General features: G+C 37.2%; 1 protein-coding gene across 1 annotated transcript; it reads right to left on the bottom strand.

Moving 5' to 3' along the window:
• Window positions 1-3,735: 3,735 nt before the first annotated feature.
• Window positions 3,736-12,400, bottom strand: LOC103721109 (sulfate transporter 3.1-like). Its single transcript, XM_008811166.4, has 12 exons — window positions 11,803-12,400; window positions 11,412-11,619; window positions 9,928-10,099; window positions 9,112-9,177; window positions 6,891-7,004; window positions 6,498-6,614; window positions 6,195-6,321; window positions 5,830-6,116; window positions 5,548-5,738; window positions 5,348-5,433; window positions 5,184-5,260; window positions 3,736-4,215 (listed from the first exon to the last, which is right to left on the bottom strand). Exons 1-12 carry the CDS (start codon window positions 12,146-12,148, stop codon window positions 4,027-4,029), a joined length of 1,980 nt encoding a protein of 659 aa, XP_008809388.2. The 5' UTR covers window positions 12,149-12,400; the 3' UTR covers window positions 3,736-4,026.
• Between the last annotated feature and the right edge of the window lie 6,183 nt (window positions 12,401-18,583).

Here is an 18,583-nt window from a genome sequence, read left to right as displayed (position 1 = left end):
TGATTGTTTCAAGCTGCTCCAAGAGATGACTCCATCACAAAGTAGTAACGCATAAATAGAAGCAGATTTATTCTCATCCAAGTCACCACTAGTCAATACTATTATATCCTTATAGATGCATGCAAGTCTCCGCATGAAAGCAAAGCTTGTAATTGGTGGTGCTGCAGAAGTACTACAAAATCCTCTTTACCACCCTCTAATGAGCAATTCCTAGATTACTTTGGAAACAACTAGCTAATGCAATAGCAAAGCATATACCATCAATCACATAACATAGTATATATAGTACTCCCAGTAGCACTCAAATATGGGCTTGTCATTTGTTCTCTTTCAGCATCAATCTGAGGGCAAAGATCAAGACTCAAAGTATGACATCTAGTTTGGAATTATGCATCTAAATTGCTCAAGTGTATTTCTTATCTAAGTCTCTAGAGGCAAGCCAAAATTCTCTTAAAGAGAACTCCCAAAAATGTAATCAAGTGCAAAATTCTCTATTCATTCATATCTTTCATCTCAAAATTGGAGGATAGCCACTCCTTGGTGATAACAATCATTGCCATATCATTCCCAGTCAATCAACTATCATAAATACACAAAGAAAGTATAAAAATGTTCTTCTTGGACCATTTCATACATGCACAATGATCTTCCTCAAGCATCTAATTGAACTTGTTGGAGAAAATGGTCTGATAGAATTTGAGGTACCACTACTAGAAAACTGTTTCAGAACATAAATGGAAGGATCAAGCTTGCAACTTCATGCTATTATCTTTTGCCCCCAAAACCGGTAGGTTAATTCATATAGATATCCTCATCCGATTCTCCATTGAGAAATACAACTTTAATATATATTTACAAGAGATCCAAATCTAAATATGAAATAATGGGTAGGATAAGACGAAATGATTCGATGGAGGAAAAAGAGAAAATCTCTTTAAAAAAATAAAAATAAGAAAAATGAAGAACATATGGCTTTGGTCCATTTTTATTTTATTAATAAATAATAGAAATGAGCTGCAAAGCTTCTATTTATACTAGCAAGGTTCATCCTTCCACAATTCAAATCAGATTGATAAGACGAAATGATTCGATCGAGGAAAAAGAGAAAATCTCTTTAAAAAAATAAAAATAAGAAAAATGAAGAACATATGGCTTTGGTCCATTTTTATTTTATTAATAAATAATAGAAATGAGCTGCAAAGCTTCTATTTATACTAGCAAGGTTCATCCTTCCACAATTCAAATCAGATTTATTTTCTAGTTGAAAAAAGCTACAACTTTTTAGAAATAGGCATGTCTACTTGTCTATAATTGCATACATCTAATCCTTTCTAGATTGAGAGATATATCTGGTCAAAGTTTTTCGAAAAATAAAATGTTTGCTTCAACCAACCCGTCTTAAAATCCAAATAATTGAATTTAGCCCTTATTGCTAAGTATGAACATTTTTGGATTCCAATCATATCATAGAGCTCAATAAGTTTTCTAATTTCAAAACAAGATAACCTCAATCAAATGTTATACTAGCAAGTTAGGGCCTTCAAAAATTTGGTATTGATGAAGCTTCTAGATGTGATGAATCTCATGCCTAAACCCTATCCAATGCTCTCCGTAGTGGCCAAATTGGTTAACATCGAATCTGATGATCCTTCTGGATTATGTATTGAGCAAGTCTCTCTACCGAAAAGAATAATGTCTCATCATACTATATACTCTTGTTTTAGGTGTATCTTTCCACGACATGATGGATCTAATTCTTGTCAATTAATTCATCAACCACTGGATTTTTAAGATCTATTTATTTCCAAAGACTTACGTATTGATTCTTTTCCATAGCACCATTCTTATCTTACATAGCAGTTAGCCGCTCATTGTATAAGCAGTGGACATTAACGCTTCCTTGAAATGGTAAGCTAGTCATCATTTAACAGAATGCATAATGAAAGATTCTCTCTTAGTCTCGGTAATCAACAATGTTTATTTGTTTAATATATCCTGCATTCACAAGTGACATATCTTCATAGACTATTTGGGAACACTAACTAGTTTTGGCTCCCTTTGTTTCCAATGTGAATGCCTAAAGCTTCAAGGGTAAGGGGAGGAGCACCTGAATTGAGGTGCCTTAGAAGAATGACAAGTTAAACAAGATCCACTCCATTGCGTCTTGGCCGGAAGTTTCATCTTTTGGAAATAACACAATACTAACCTAATGCCTTGAAGTTGCCATAGCCAGAGCAACTGATGGAGAGAAAGTTTCTCATGCATTGTAGCCAACAAGTTAACCCAATAGATCATTGGACTCAACGTCGACCATTTTGGCCATTATGGGCAAGGGTGAATAGGGTCTAGAAGTGAAATCCGTCGTATCAAAAAGCTGAGTTGCGAACCAAACTTTCGGAGGCCATAATTTAGTCATATAATGTCCGATTAAAATGATCTTTTTTTTAAACAAGTAACTTTTCAAGATCTATGATATAATGCCCCACCTTTTAGGGGGCGATGTCCCTAGCAATCAAACCTAAATTTTATTATTTGGATTCTGAAATAGGCCAATCAAATGAAAGTTTTCTTTTTCAGATAAGACTTTGATTGAGTATATCTTCCAATTCAAGAAAAATTAGGCAAAGTAATACCACGCAAATTTAATATAAAAATTGAGATCTACCTCCTCAAGAATTTTAGCTTTTTTAACTTGTTTTTAGCAGTTGTATAAGGGCAAACCTCACCATTATAGATAAAGAATGTGTAATTTGTTTTAGGTCGTTTATGAAGAAAAAAATGACCTAGGCCTCACTTTTACAATTCTTCTATCTTCTCTCAAAAAAATTTTTAGAGAGATTCGAGTTGATCGGGTTGAGAAAAAAAATTTCTTCTCTTTGATAATTTCACGAGGAGCAGATGATTACAACCTAATGCTTGCATCTTCTTGCCGCCAAAAAGGCTTCATGACAAGAACTCTAGACTCTCACACCAAAAAGTAAGGTTAAGCCTTCTGAAAAGCCAGAGGTTATGGCCACAACAAGGTGAGTTTCACAGACTTTCCGGAGGAAGGGCCTTTTCGTCGGAATTGGGATTTAGAGAAATCTTTTAATTTGTGGAGGAATATTGGTATCTTTTTTTGGATGGTTGTGATGTGAAACATTTGCAAGGATTCTGTGAATTTACTTCCAAGGGTTTGGAGATATAATAGAATGAAGGCTACATGAATTTAATAATTTTTGCGAAGGGCATTCTTTGATGATATATATATATAGTAGAATGGATTGTGGTTCTATAGAGATCCATGCATTGACATGAGATGAAGAGAAAGGCCTTTGTATTTTCTTTGGTAATTCAATTAAACAAATAGTTCATTATTGGGGCAGATAGTAGCAACTATTTCATATCCGACATAAGTATTTTTTTATTCTCTGATGGATTACATAGTTTTATTAATAGAAATTGTTTGATGCAGTGAGTCATTGGCTTTGACTGCTCATGGGGCTTCATAAGTTGCCTTTGTTTTCCTCATAGTACTCTTATTTCAAATTTTGGTTGACAATTTCCTATTTGGCTTACGAGAGGTATGAATGAATATTTACTTGCATACCCATCAAATGTTTGTTTCCACTCTTGGATCCATAACTGCATGCTGCCAAACAAATCTTAGGCAACTAATGGAAAAGGTTACTACAAGAATCATTAGAAAACATGAGGAGAGGCAAGGGACAAATGCAAGAGGACACTGGGTGAATGTTGGCCGTGCATGGTGACATGATTCTTTGTAAGAAGCATGGGAGCCACAAAAGTTGCATTCATTCCCAACCAAAAAAGGGAAGTAACAGGATGTCAACTTCTCTAGCATATTTGAACATAAGATTGTTTTCTTTTTTCACTCAAGGAGATTAGAAGAAAGCCCCTCCCTCCACTAAACAAAAAGGGGTTCAGCTCGAACTCATTTGGCCGCAACTCAAAAGGAACAAGTGTGTCTCGGTTTCCATCTCCTCTGATTTGGTTTCAAATTGGACTTTTAAACTGGTTGATCTCTTAGACAATGGTGTCATCAACTGCGATGCCATCGGTGCCAGCCCCAGGCTTGCATGTGTGCAGCATGAAGTTACATGCAGCAACCGCGTCTCCTACAGTTAGAAAAATCCATTCTTGGCCAATGGTTTCGAGAACCTTTGATTTATCTAGCTTCTTCAGTACCTCACTTCCAGGGTTTGCTAACACAAGCTGTTCATTATAAAAATAAATAATTTTAGAGATGTTAGCATTTATCTTGACAAATCATATGTTTGTGATAATAAGAGATGTAGTATGGAGACTAATTTTAAGTCAACTTGCAATATTTGCTGGTCTCAGCTCCCCTACATAGCCCTGTTCCTTCTTTCCTGGGTAATCTTTGGTGATGTAAATGATGGCTTATTTTTGCTATTCTTATATAGCCTATTGGAGCATCAACATATGATAGCAGGCTGGCCTGAAATTTGATTGACTTAAGTAGGAGAAATTATACCCCACACCACATGCACTATGCCAATCACCTAGTCTTTTTTTTTTTTTCTGGGCCCCATTCATCATGCGCTCATCGCAGTGATTGGTCTGCCAAGGTGATTGGAATGGTGCACGACCCCGTTGGTACACACAGTGTAGGGTATAATTTGCCTTGAAGTAAGGGCTTGAGTCCAACATCACTAACCATCATCAGGTTTTAGGTTTAGGATCTTGACCCACAATCTTTATTTGGTTTGATCTCTTTGTCTCTCTTTCAGACCTGGTCACATTTGAATCCCTCTTTTGACCTGCACTGTGTGCACCATGCCAATCACCTCATCTCTTTTCTTTGGGCCCTATTTATCATGCTCTTGTCTTGGTGATTGGCAGACCAAGGTGACTGGCATGGCGCACAGCCAGCTTGGCGCATGCAGTGTATGGTATAATTTACCCTCAAGTAGGGCCTAAGTCTGATATCACTAAACATAATCAGGTTTTAGGTTTAGGATCTTGACCCACAATCCTGATCAAGCTCGATCTATCTGTCTCTCTTTTACTATTTGAATCCATCTTTTGACATGCTGGGCCTATTGGATTTTGGATTTGGCTTTCAGACTAGATTTTGGTATGGATTCGATCCAATTGGGTTTGTTTGGTGCCACTTTTGTAGATGAGAAAATTTTATTTGATCACAGGAAGTATAATACCTGAAGCCCCCTTCTATCCACGCTCTTCTTGACCTCCTCCAGCATGCTAATGCCACTGGTGTCAATGCTGCTCACAGCTGCCACCCAAACAAATTAGCATTCATATTAAGAAACTTGTGACAGCACCCAAAATATAGTATTCACGTGTGGACAACCTCACTTACCACCCAAATCCAAGATTACGTACTGCAAGCTAGTCTCCCCCTTGGACTTCAGTTTGTCTTCCTCCTCGTCAATCCACCGTGAGATTCTAAACAGTAGACACCAGCATCTCCATGAACAAAATGGCACTCAACATGAACCAAATCATGCATGCAAGTGCTTTCATGCAAATGCACCCGAATGCAATCGATGTTCGACTCACCTCTCTCTTAAGTAGCTAGCATTGGCAAAGTAGATCGGAGCATCGATATGGAGTATGAACAATCCAGGAACACCCTGCGCCCCCGGATACTGGTCCATTCGTCGGTAAACCATGGAGTTTGGAATGTTACCAAGCACGGTGGTCCTCGGCCTTGCCACGAATAATAAAACCCTAAGTGTCGAGATTGCAACCTGCATGTATGTGATATTTGTATCATTCATCTCTAGTTAGGAGATAAAATGCAAGCCTATCAAACTGAACTAGGGTTCAAAGAATACGCACTGCAATGACCAATCCGATCTCAACACTGGCGAAGACGACCCCCAAGTATGCACCTAAGCATACACAGAAGTCAATCTTGTCGACCTGCCAGAGGTGGATCGCCGCCTCATAATCGATAAGGCCAAGCATTGCTGAAATGATGATGGAAGAGAGGACCACCAAGGGGGTGTAGTGGAACAATGGTGTTAGGAAAAGCAGAGTGACCATCACAGCAGCTGCCATTACTACATTCGACATTGCTGTCTTGCACCCGGCATTGTAGTTAACAGCCGATCGTGAAAATGGCCCTGATATTGATAAACTTTGGTCAATTAAAATCTACACTTTAACAATGAAGCATGCTACACATATATAGTGGAACATACCAGTGGTCAAGTAGCATGATGTTAGTGATCCAGTAATGTTCATCATCCCAAAAGCAATCATCTCTTTGTTACCGTCGATGTGGTAGTTCTTGAACATGGCAAAACTCCTCCCAACGGCGATCCCTTCCTGCAGGTACACCATAATAAATTTGGTCTCAATTGATCAATTTGGCCATGCCAAAGTTTAGACCTAGCAACTATGTGGTTAACGGACGCCCTCCAACACTAATGTGCATTCTTGCCATAATATTGAGTCTATCTATTGTTTCAATGGATCAGATGGTCTTGATTAAGAAGACTTACAGCAAGTGCAATGATCCCGGTGACTATGCCAGTCTTCAGTGCTACCAACATGTATCGCGATGAAAAGTTCAGACTAGCTGCGGAGGGTGGATTTAGGCCCCTCTTCAAGTATCCAATCTGCAAAATAACAATGATATGTGTAATTGTCATGTTTATTTTCCATTGTAATTAATTAGAATTACTGTTCAAACATTGGTCATCTGATCAAAATCAGATGAAAGATGGATGTGCTGCTGGTGAACACCTAGGCCTGTGGGCCGGCCCAGTTAGCAGGGTGCAGCCCACTAAACTAAGGGGTAACAAACCTAGTTTTAGAAATTTAAGTCCACGAGCTAGCACCATTTGATAACACTTGGATGCCTATTGTTGCTCTGAGAGGATCGAAGGACTCACCACTTGGACGCCATGGTTTTCAGCATGAGTAAAGTACACCAGAAGGCTCCCCAGTATCACTGACATCAATGGGGCTGCAGCAGAAACCCAGAAGAACTTGGGCCGTCTCTTGCTCTGATGTTTTGTGCCATACAAATTTATTAAAATGAGCGGTGCATTATGTATTAAAATAAAGTAATAACATATATGAACTCTTATAGAAACTTAACTAAGTAAAATTATTTCTTTATTTCTTTTTAAAGAACAACTTTTTTTTAATGTCTATACATTAATTTTCATCACTAATTGATATAATATCAAATGTTTATGGCAAAGGGGTCAAGTCTTCTCCAACTTGGACCCAGCCCAACAATTTGAATCTAAGTTGTGTAGAGTTGGACTCAAACCACAGGTTTACACGTCCAAGAGGATGGGTCAAGCCAATTAGTTGTGGTTGGGCTGGACTAAATACGAGTCAATGTTGGATACAAGATAAATAAAAAATATATCAATCTCAATTTGACCTGACTATTTTATTTAACATGTAATTTAATTGGATCTAAAATTGCGTCAAGTTAAATGGATTAAATGGTTAAGCACCGTCACCCTAAGTCCGGATCGGGGTTTAAGGAGACCAATCATATATGATGGATGGTGGGCCTTGGCGGTTGGCATTCATTTAATTATTAGCTACCAGCACATCATCCAACTACTTTTGCTATAAAACTGTACCTGCTCAGCTTTTGGCTAGTCAAAGTTACTGGATCAGAATAGCCATAAACATATTACCAACTCTACTCAGTTTCAGACTTCATCTATAGTAATATTTTATTTCATGCATGTTAATATGTTAACCATATCTCAGCATTTATTCAACCTACCTACCAACTAATCTATGATCACAATATTTAGAAAAAAAGGAGATTTGGAGTTTCTTTCTTCATTCACTTTTACTCCTCAAATGGCCCCATAAAACTTGCACTATAAGCAAATTGTGCTCTAGATGGTAAGACTCAGTAACATTTGTCAGATGTCACCTTTTGATATACACATTGATTGCTTAAGATTTTGTTGAAAAATATTAGTAGGTTACAAGGATGCATGGACAAGCAAAAGAAGACAATTTTGTCTCGATTCCGTGAATGATGATGCCTAACACAAAAGTTGGGCAAAGACATTCCCTTCTTCTCATTGGATGAGGGTGGGAAGCTTTTACCCCTCCCAAGGTGTCACGGGCCAAGATATGAAGTGGCGAAGCATAGAAGACAAAGGTTATCCGTAAAGATTTATAAACAATATGGAATTTTATTGCATTGTAACATATTTGGGCACTTGCTTGCTGGTTACACTGAATTGTTCTTTATATTGTTTCTGCCAACTACTTAAACGTATTCCTCAAGACCGAGAATACAAGGCTAAAGTTGTTTGTTTTTATAAGGATTTATAAACGACTATAAACTTTACAGAAACCAACTCATTTGGGTATTTACTTGCTAGCTAGCAAGCTATCCTGAGTTGTTCTTTGTCCTTGTTTGTGCATGCTAGTTAATTTAATTTATACCTCGCTTCGTGATTGGTCCAGTGAGGATCAAGTCAGAGTATAATTTGGTTTCTCTTTCTTGCCAGAGAAATATAGTTTGATATCTTCAACGAAGCACTCATGGCGGTGTGGTGTATCATACCGTCCTTCACATGGATATATTTTTCCTCATGGTTTGTTTGTTTTATATGTTTTCCTATTTTTAATCTAAAAAAAACAGGAATTTATAGTCTATTTTTCCTTTTCTTAGTTCCAAACAAATCCTAGAATGTGTTTTCCTCGTATTGTCATCAAAGGCTACATAATCAAAGTGGATCTCTCATCATTGTGTTATTAGCACACAAAAATTGTAATAACTTAGGACTTTATCCAAAAAAACTAGTCGAAAGATATTATTTGGATTCTTTTCATATTATGAGCAAATTAAGAATCACTGCCTTCTCTCGCTGACTCAGCCTTTTTAGCTTAAAAGGATCCCTAAAAGTCATAAATGTTCTCATGGTCTAACCTAGATCTCATCTTTCTCTAATGATTGGCCAGTTCTGCATCCATTGTACTTTATCTATTTCTTTGGTCTTTCATGGGTGTATCTTTATTAATTATGGTCTTAATCAAATTCTTATTTTCCCAAGAGTTTGATTAGCCATATCTATGCAGGACGTCCAAATCCAAATATCAGTCATATAGAAAGTGATGGCTTACCAAGAATCTTGTGAGGAGAAGGTAGAAGAGGAAGCTGCAACCTAGAACCACGCTTTCCCATCTCCACTGCAAGAAATAAGACACATCCACCACCAATCATTAGAAAGAGGAAGTGGAGTATCTTATAGAATTTCCTTTACAATAAGAAAAGTGAACAAGATACAAAATAAAAGACGTGATCCCTATGCCTTCTTTTGTAACACCAACAAACTTATCACAACCATTTGTTAGTATAAATATTTATGTCATATCATGTTGTTGTGTCCATTATATAGCAGTACTAGTATATATAATTAAGTCCTTTCTTAAAAACACTATCACAAGTCATAACATATATGGTGGTCATATTTCTAAGGCCATCATAATGTTTTTGATGCAACGGCAAATTATATTCAAATAATTATTATGACCGCAATTTAGCAGTATGTACTAAAAATTTATGTTACGATGTTGTCGTGTCCATTATTTAACAATACAATGACGATCCTAAAATATATGATCATCACTGTCAATACATACATACATACATACATACATACATACATACATACATACATACATACATACATACATACATATATATATATATATATATATATATATATCATGTATAAAAGGTACAGAGAGTCATGATATATATGCATGATATCTGAGAAAGAGATTCTTTCATATCATGTGGAAGGACTTCTCTTGAATAGTCCTGTGTTAACCATGCTCCCAATCAATGGAATTAGTATAAAAGCCAGCTTAAAAAAAGTATTTCTATCAGTATAATTGGAATGGATCGGGTCCATCGGGATGATGCATGGTAAGAACCTGGTGGGTTTGACTGAAGACTGACTTCATGACAGAGACAAGGTCAGTGGCTGCGGTGAAATGTTCGAGGCCCAGCATCCCCTTTAGCTGCTGGAGGCACACCACTGTAGCTGCACCCCCCATGAAGCCCACTATGGTTGCATGTGAGAGGAAGTCCACTATGAAACCAAGCCTGCAATCACAAGTGAAGTCAATCATGGAGAGAGTTATATGTAGAGAGAAGTATTTAGTTTTATCTCAGAAGATTGGAAGAAAGACACAAAAAGCAACTCCTTCTTGGTTTCATCCTCCAATCCTCCGTTTCCAGTTGTAAACAAATTTCACCTAATTGTTAGCTCTGAGTCGTTGACAAAACTACCGACCAGGCCTTCTCTTACAAGAACTAATTACTAGACAAATTGATGGAACTCCTTTCCAAACCAAAAAGCCTGCAACAGTCACCAAAAAACAAGTTCCTCTCTGTCCTCTTCATCTACTATATTTTTGTTTTTCCTTCTTCCACTCTGGGGTCCCCTGCCACCCTTTCAAGTTACTTGCATGACACCAACCTTAATTTCCTTTAACTATTGTTCTTCCTACGTTTTTTACTGCATTCTTTTGTGAAACCAGACCTCTTTTCTACTTAATAACCATATCAGGTGAAATACAGGTGTTATTCATCTCTTTCACATAACAATTCCTTATGTGCCAAAAATTCAACCGTAGTCGCTCCAGAAGCCCATTTATGTTAAGCAAAAGTAGAGAGAGGAGGGGGCCGGGACTCTTGCTAGCTCCCTACTTTCCGTTTTCTTATCCACTATATCAGTCCAAGCTCCACTTCTACCATTTTATGTTTTTTTGTAGGCTTCTAATATGTTTAAGGAGTGACCTTTCGAAATAAAAAAGTTACTCTAAGCCGCCATCATTTCCAATAGTTTAAGAATGCCTTTATCTAAAGGGTACCTAACCAAAGGTCTGAGAGAAAGGTAGAGACTAGAGAGGATCTTCAGATCCCCATTTCTATACTTCAACGTCTTATATCTTACGCACCCTAATCTCCTCTCCATGCAAAGCAGAAAGAGAGGGTCTTCTTCTTCTTCGTGAGAGGGAGAATACTATTTCCACTAATTTCACCCTCGAAAATTTCTCACCATCTTTGTTTTATTTCTTTTCTATATTTCAAAAAAAAAAACAAAAAATCTTTATCATCTTTCAATTCTTACCCCCCTCGCCTTTGCCCACCCATTTCTTCTTTCCTACCACCTTCGCCAACCATTAATTATCCACCAAAAAAAATACCATCTTTGCTTTCTTTGATATATTAAAAAAAAAATCTTTACCATCTTTCGCTTATTATCCCCGTCGTCTTTACCCACCCATTTCTTCTTTCGTACCAGCTTCACCAGCCATTAATTATCCACCAATCCCCCAAGTCCAATGCCTCAAAACCATTCTAATCCTGTGTCTCGCTACCCATCCCATGCATAAATGATGAGCCCACATACCTCAATAATCCCAAGGTCGCCTGAAAGACTCCGGCAAAGAACGTTGCCGTGAACGCCAAGTGAAGGTACAACCCCGGGTTCGTTGATGCCGAGACCTCCTTCCCCAGCATCGATGCTATCAGCAGCGACGCCACCGCTACCGTCCCCACGGCCAGATCCCGTGAGCTCCCCATCATTGCATACACCAGTGGCGGCACAAAACTGGAATCTATGACAATAATTTTCAACATACAAAAAAAAAAACAAATCAAATATTGCTTCAAAACTGCCAATCTCTTTCCAAACACATAAAATATTCTCATACTAATATTATTAACTGAAGTTATCGTTAAGCATGATTCTTTCTCTCACACACGCACACACAGAGAGAAAGAGAGGGAGGTAAGCTTACATAAGCCTAGAATGGGAGGTAGATTTGCGAGCTTTGCGTAGCTAATCCCTTGGGGTACCGCAAGACTAGCGATGGTGATCCCTGCAACGAGGTCTGATTTGAAGAAACTGAAGGAGTAGTTGGGAGCCCATTGGAGGATGGGAAGGAAGTACTGCAGGCCCAGGATAAGCCTACGGGAGCCCTTCTCATGCTTGAATTGCCGAAGGGGGTCGTCGGGGAAGAAGGTCTCCTTGAGGTTGGCACGAAAGGTCTGGAGGAAGGGCCGCGACGGCGGGACTGGGACGCGGCGTGTGCACTCCACCACCCCGGTCACGGTCCCAGGGAACACGAGATCGGTGTTCCCCATTACCACTACTAGGATGTTAGTGCTTTGAACCTGTGTGAGAAGTTAAACTTTAAAGAAGTCTAAATGTGGAGGTTTTGGATCCTGCTATCGATGGAGAGATGTGGACCTTGCAGCACAAGACTTGAAGTAATAGGTGGTGAGTTATTAAGTGAGAGAGAGAGAGAGAGCAAAGGGATATGGAGGATGGAGAGGCGGTGTTTTTGGTTTGGGAGGAGGAGAAGTGGCGTTGAGGATGGGTGGAAAGGGAGGGAAAAGGGTGGGGTTTATATAGGAGAGAGTTGTGGTGCACCAAGAGTAACTTTTTGAGCTAAATGGTCCTTCTGCTGGGTGGCGGAGTGGAGAGTGGGGCCCAGGGGCTTAAGTGGACACGCGGCAATATTCTACCTGCTGTTGAGGCCTAACCCTTTGCAGTCCGGATCGCGAGGAATATCCTACAGGTGGATACGTGGATGAATATTAGTGGCTAAAAAATTACTGGGACCAGCAGGTCCGCCACCTTAGTTGGACGAGTCCACAATAAATGAATTATATGTATTTACGAAAAAAAAAATAAAGGAGTAAAACAGAGCAATACGGATGCTCATTTGCAATTGAGCTGATCCGGATTTGGTTAGTGTACCCAATAATTTTTCTGGAGGAGTTGGGTGAAGGTGTGAGGGCTGTCGACTGCTTTGCATCTCAAATCATTGATTTGTGATGGAATGAGGTCTGTCCATGGCAAATGATTGATTTGAGTTGCACCCGGATGACATCTGTCCATGGCAAATGATTGATGTGAGTTGCACCTGGGAGTTCGAGTCAAAACCAGGGGAAAGCAAACTGGGAATGTCTCTCTTGATGCTTGCCGACAAGTTCAAGATCTTACACAAATCAATGATGAACCTACCAAGGGAGACCAAAGTGGACTGGCTGACGACCTTCTACCTCCATTAGAAATTCAAGCGATAAAGTTTGCAAGCGATAAAGTTTGCAAGCGGACATGCAAATCCTAGAAAGAAAAAATTACATTCTTTTATTCAAATCCTATATTCATCGTACAAATCTCAAAACGTTCCAACCTCCATTATTTATTTATTTATTTAGCTGTATAGATCTTAAAGTGACTAGGAGATAATCTAATGATAGATTCGTACAAAAAAAGATAATCGTTCTTTTGCACGAGAGATACATCCCCCTTCCCCAACCCATATTTCAAAATTTAAAAAATAAAAATAAAAATTGAATCCAACTCTCTTGTGCCACCATAGAAACCTGGTAAAGATTATCTAGAGTGGGCTTCTAAAACTGTAAGCATAAATATGGATCTGTAAAATTTCCATCCGAATCCAATCAAATGCTGGACAGACACGGATTTCGTTGGATAATATCCAGCTCATTTTCAGCTCTAATTTGCAATAAAAATTTTTGATTTTGCTCGCATATATAGAGTTGAAATTTAATATTCACAATACAAAAATTTACTCACTAATTATTTATTGCCTCATCATTTTTAGGTTATTTACCAATTATTTTTCAATCTTCTGTCCCCAACAAAATCGTCCCAAATATTTGTTTTAAATAACCATTTACATTTCGACGCTAATCGTACTTGCTTTTTCGTTACCAACAAAAATCTATCACAAAAGAAGATTTTTAGCGACAACATTAAATCCTCATAAAAGCTCATTTTCTATCATTAATTTCTGATCAAGTTGTCATTTTTTTAGCTCTTTAACGACCATTTTTTAATCTTTTGCTACAAATAAAATTATCACTAATATTTTCTTTCATGACTATCTATGTTTCATCATTAAATGTTATAGTTTTTTCTCACAACTTTATATTTTAGTTACTAAAATTTTTAGCTACAGGGCCCTTAGTGATCACCTAGTAACGAAATATTACTGGTCACTAAAAACTTTTGGCAATAAAAATAAAAAATTTTGTGACCAAATTTTTATTTTCTAAAAATCAGATTTGTCCACAAAAGAGAGAGGCATGCATGCTGAAACATGTGGAGGACAAGAAGTACCCAACAACTTCAGTAAATCAACCTGCAGTAATAAGGATGTCACACCTTATCCCAACAGTCCGGCCAAGCAGGTGACAAATGGCCTCACAGCCATAAAGTTCAATCCCACACTGGATATGCAAATCCTACCTTTGTTTTATATATATGTATAACATTCCAAACTCAAGCAATGATAGTAAAAGCAACATTTGTTAGAGTATAATTATTCAAAATGAGAATCTACAATCTCAGAAAATCAATAAAGAAATTCATATAATGTCTGATCAAATTTATTCATTCAAAAGAGTTAATATGTGTTTTCTAGATCCTAAATTTCTCTCTGCTCAATCTTAGTCCTGACTATTCCTTTGCATCGAAAAAAATAGAAAATGGATGGTAGGATTTATAGGCTCAATAAGTCATCAATACCTCTAATTCAATCAAGCATAATATGAAAAAAATATGGATTCTCAGAATTTTCAATTGTAAATAGCAATAGCTAAACAAATTATTTATCAACATAATTATTTTCAAAAGAAGCTATGCAATAGAACAATAATTTTTTTTTTTCCAAATAGATATCAATATGCCATCAACTCTCTCTTAGCCTCTACGACTACAACTATAATTAGTTTCATGATAAGATCTAAAAGCGACTAGCTCCTGAATACAGAGTACACTATTAGCATACGTCTACGATCAGCCTGGACTTGCTAGGCCAAGAAAAAAAACACCCTTAAAATCAAAGAGCCATGATTCTCCCGGTGACAATTGCAAGAGACCAGCCTTGAATACAGAACATGCTATCCATTAGAATGTGCTAGTGACCAAACTCAACTGGCCAGGCTTGAAAGGAACTGGCCCTGTCAGCAATCAGCCTTAACTAGCTAGCCTAGAAAAAAACTATTTCTAATGTGTAGCCAATAACTAGTCTCGTTGTAAGACCTAAATCACAGTCAAACTAGAAAGTTTTCATAATATCCATTTCAAACCAATTTCCTCATACATATAATAAGTATACTCATTTCAAAGTATAGAGTATCAACTCAGAATTCACATCTCCTTTCAAATTCTATATCATGCGATATTAAAATAGGACTAATCATCTCATTTTAGATGTCATGCAGTATTAAAATAGGAGTAGTCATCTCATTGCAAATTCTACAATGATGCTAATATATAAACCATTATTTTTATAATCATGCAAGAATAAGAACTCACGCTTGATCCATAATTTTTAAATTAATTTTTTATGCAAACATGCATCATATTCATCTAACCAAGTATGCATGATTTCCAAAATTCCAATTTCAAATATTCAAGATATTTTTCCATTCATCGATTTAAAAATTAAACAATATGAATTCTAATTCAAAATATGTGGCATGCAATGATAAAACCATCAAAGTTAGAGGAAACTTACAATTCAGATAGAAATTTAACAAATTAATAAGCCTTCTTCCTTAATCCTACTTATCATCCTAAAATCTAAAGATTGTGACACCCTTCCAAGACTCCATATCTCATCAATTTCTTGTTTCAAAGCCTAACTAGGGGTTTTCATTTTCAGAAGAAAAGGCCAAAGTAAGATTTAAAAGAGGGTGAGGGAGGCCAACACTAGTAGAGGCTAAAGAATCACAGTCAAAGGCTGTGGCTTCAAATAGAAAAAAATGGGTGAAAGTTGGAATAGGAGAGATAGAAAATAGAGTGATTTTTGGGCAGTCATAGATGGCGAGAGGGCTCTGTAGCCACCAGATAGGGGAAAGAGGAAGGGAAAAGGGGGCGTTGGAGATCGGAGCTTAGTGGTGATAATCCAGAGGAGAAAGAGAGGATTAACTAGAGGAATTTGAGAGAGGCGATATGGCCGACGTTTTCGAGGATAAGCTTAGCCATTCAACGGTTGGGATCAGCCCCAACAGCCGGATGCATGGCCGCTCCATATTGACCTTATGGAGTCCACACCAACCATGGTTATTCAATAGTCTTATCTCCACGGTTGAGGCTCAACAGAGAATTACAATTGCGGTTGTCTATTTCAAGCCCTAATTTTTTATTCAAATTTTAAAATGAATTCGGCTAATCATTTGCCAACTTCTTTTTGAGCAAACTATTTGCGGACTTTAGTTCAAAAAATGGCTCTCGCAAATGGTCTAGATAAGGCTTTGAATTTGATATTATACTTTACATTATATATATATATATACACATATATATATATATATATATATATATATATATATATATATATATATATATATATATATATATATATATATATATATATCTGTCAACAACTGGAGTTAGTTTGATCCAACTCGACTTGTCACAAGTCATCACTTCTTATATGTATTCTCACATTTAACTAGAAAATTTTTGATGTAAACATGTAACTAGAACTTGCCTGATTCAAATTTCAGTTCGAATCCTCAACCTATGCATATTATCAATCTAGCATGGAGCATATTAAGCCTATAAAAAGTTTTGATGGACACGCCAAAAGGTCAATATACATGTTAACTATGAATTTTGGCATGCTCAAGGTATGACGATAGATTCTTTCCGTGCTGGCAACTCAAGCAAACTGATCACTTGGTCCCACGTAAAAGTCACAAAGAACAATATATACCTGCCCACTGAGGTATTTGCCTCGTTCCTTTTGCTTTATATACAGTGTGATGAATCCAGAAGGTTGGCACACAAGTCGACAACCCCTGCCAACCTCACTTCTTTGTTTTTGTTTTTCTTTTTGGAGAACCAACTTCACTGCTTATGTTTGCCGAAAGGCATGGTGCCGTGAAAATGATGACCACGCATGACAACTGATGTATTTACTTTGCTATTTCCCTAGTCTTTTCCAAAGATTTGGGACAAGAGCACTAACCGAACCATGCATGAGATATGTTTTTCCAAAGTTCTTGCATCACACTTACCTAGTATTCATACTGTTGATGAATCCATTATGTCTATTAGTTGTGTAGGTCATGTTTCAACACAGTAACACAACTTTTCTTTCTAATGCTATCTGTTATGGACAGTTAGATGGTGGTCTTGTACATTTTATGGTTACTCATCTTGACATATCTTAAACCATTCATATCATTGTCAGCTTATGAAAACTCCTAGATCTACTCATTATGGTGCTGTTTGGCACATTTTATGCTATGTTAATAGCATTTTTTTCATAGCTTGCATTTTACAGCCAATTCATCCTTATGCTTGAGCACTTATTTTGATGCTGATTGAACTAGTGATTATTTCTTTTTGGGTGACTCTCCCATCTCTTGATGCAGCAAGCAGCAGATTATTGTTTCCAAATCTAACATTGAGGCTGAATATAGGGCCGTCGTTGATGCTATTGATAAACTCATCTAATTCACATGGTTGTTAGAGGATATAGGAGTTACTCATCATAGTACTACCACTCTTTAGTATTTAGATTGTTCATAATAAATTATTTCAAGAACACACTAAATATATTGAAATTGTTTGTTACTTCGTTCACCAACACATTCACCATGGTATCGTGCAGCTTCTTTCCTTGTTTTATCAACATCGATATAAGACAAGTGACATTTCTTGCATTATTATTCGATAAGTTTGGTTAGGACCCCTTTAGTTTAGGTTCTATGTTTGGTAACGGCCTCATCTAAGCATCTTTGATTGGGGAAGCTTTCTTTTTCTCCCTGCATGTTATTAATTTTACGATCTATGAAGTAGACAATCTCACATAAACAGTACAAGTATACAATAAAAACAAATTTACTAGCCAAGTACAAACATAGCTATGCCTGGCAGAGTACATTACCTGTCTAGCTAATATATGCATGCTTATTCTTTGATTTTTCTATTCCGCATACCTCAGATCTTAGTATTGCAATTTGTTACGCTGTGTCTGGCAAAGAACAAATTTAGTTACCCACATCCTTGTCCGGAACAAGGATAAATTAAGTGAAAGTTCTCAAATGTTGCACAATTTTTCTTAACTTAATTGTTTTTAATTAAAGTTCAAACTATAATGTGGTATTATCTAGGTGCAAGATCAGTTAATTCCAATCCAATTTGAACCTGCAACTTCGGCCAAATTATATCAGCTAGCCTAGCTTTATTGGGTTTTCTTCAATTACAAAGCTCCATGTATTATGATTCTGAGCATGAGCATCAGCTAAGCCAACAACAAAGTTGAACAAGGTAAACGCGTGGGCCTACCAAATGAATTTTGCGAAGTTGGCTTACTATAGGTCAACTCTGTTTTAAAGTAATTAAGTTGGATCGATCCAAGGCAAGTCAGATTTGAGTTAAGATAAGTGGTAAGGTTGAATTTTTGCGGGTTGTAGTTCTTTGCGACCAAATCCAAGGAAGATCTGGAAACGAACTTTGAGATTTATAAAAAGCAAAAAATATAATAACTTCTATATGTATATGTATGTATGTATGTATGTATGTAT

The sequence above is a fragment of the Phoenix dactylifera genome, unplaced genomic scaffold, assembly GCF_009389715.1.
Source record: "Phoenix dactylifera cultivar Barhee BC4 unplaced genomic scaffold, palm_55x_up_171113_PBpolish2nd_filt_p 000085F, whole genome shotgun sequence".
NCBI lineage: Eukaryota > Viridiplantae > Streptophyta > Magnoliopsida > Arecales > Arecaceae > Phoenix > Phoenix dactylifera.
This window is presented reverse-complemented; position numbering and strand designations above follow the sequence as displayed.

Coding starts and splice junctions, on each gene's coding strand:
- LOC103721109 (XM_008811166.4), bottom strand. CDS start 12,148: ATGGGGAACACCGATCTCGTGTTCCCTGGGACCGTGACCGGGGTGGTG. Junction 11,620..11,802: donor ACCTCCCATTCTAGGCTTAT/GTAAGCTTACCT, acceptor TTATTGTCATAG/ATTCCAGTTTTGTGCCGCCA. Junction 5,261..5,347: donor CGTAATCTTGGATTTGGGTG/GTAAGTGAGGTT, acceptor TTTGGGTGGCAG/CTGTGAGCAGCATTGACACC.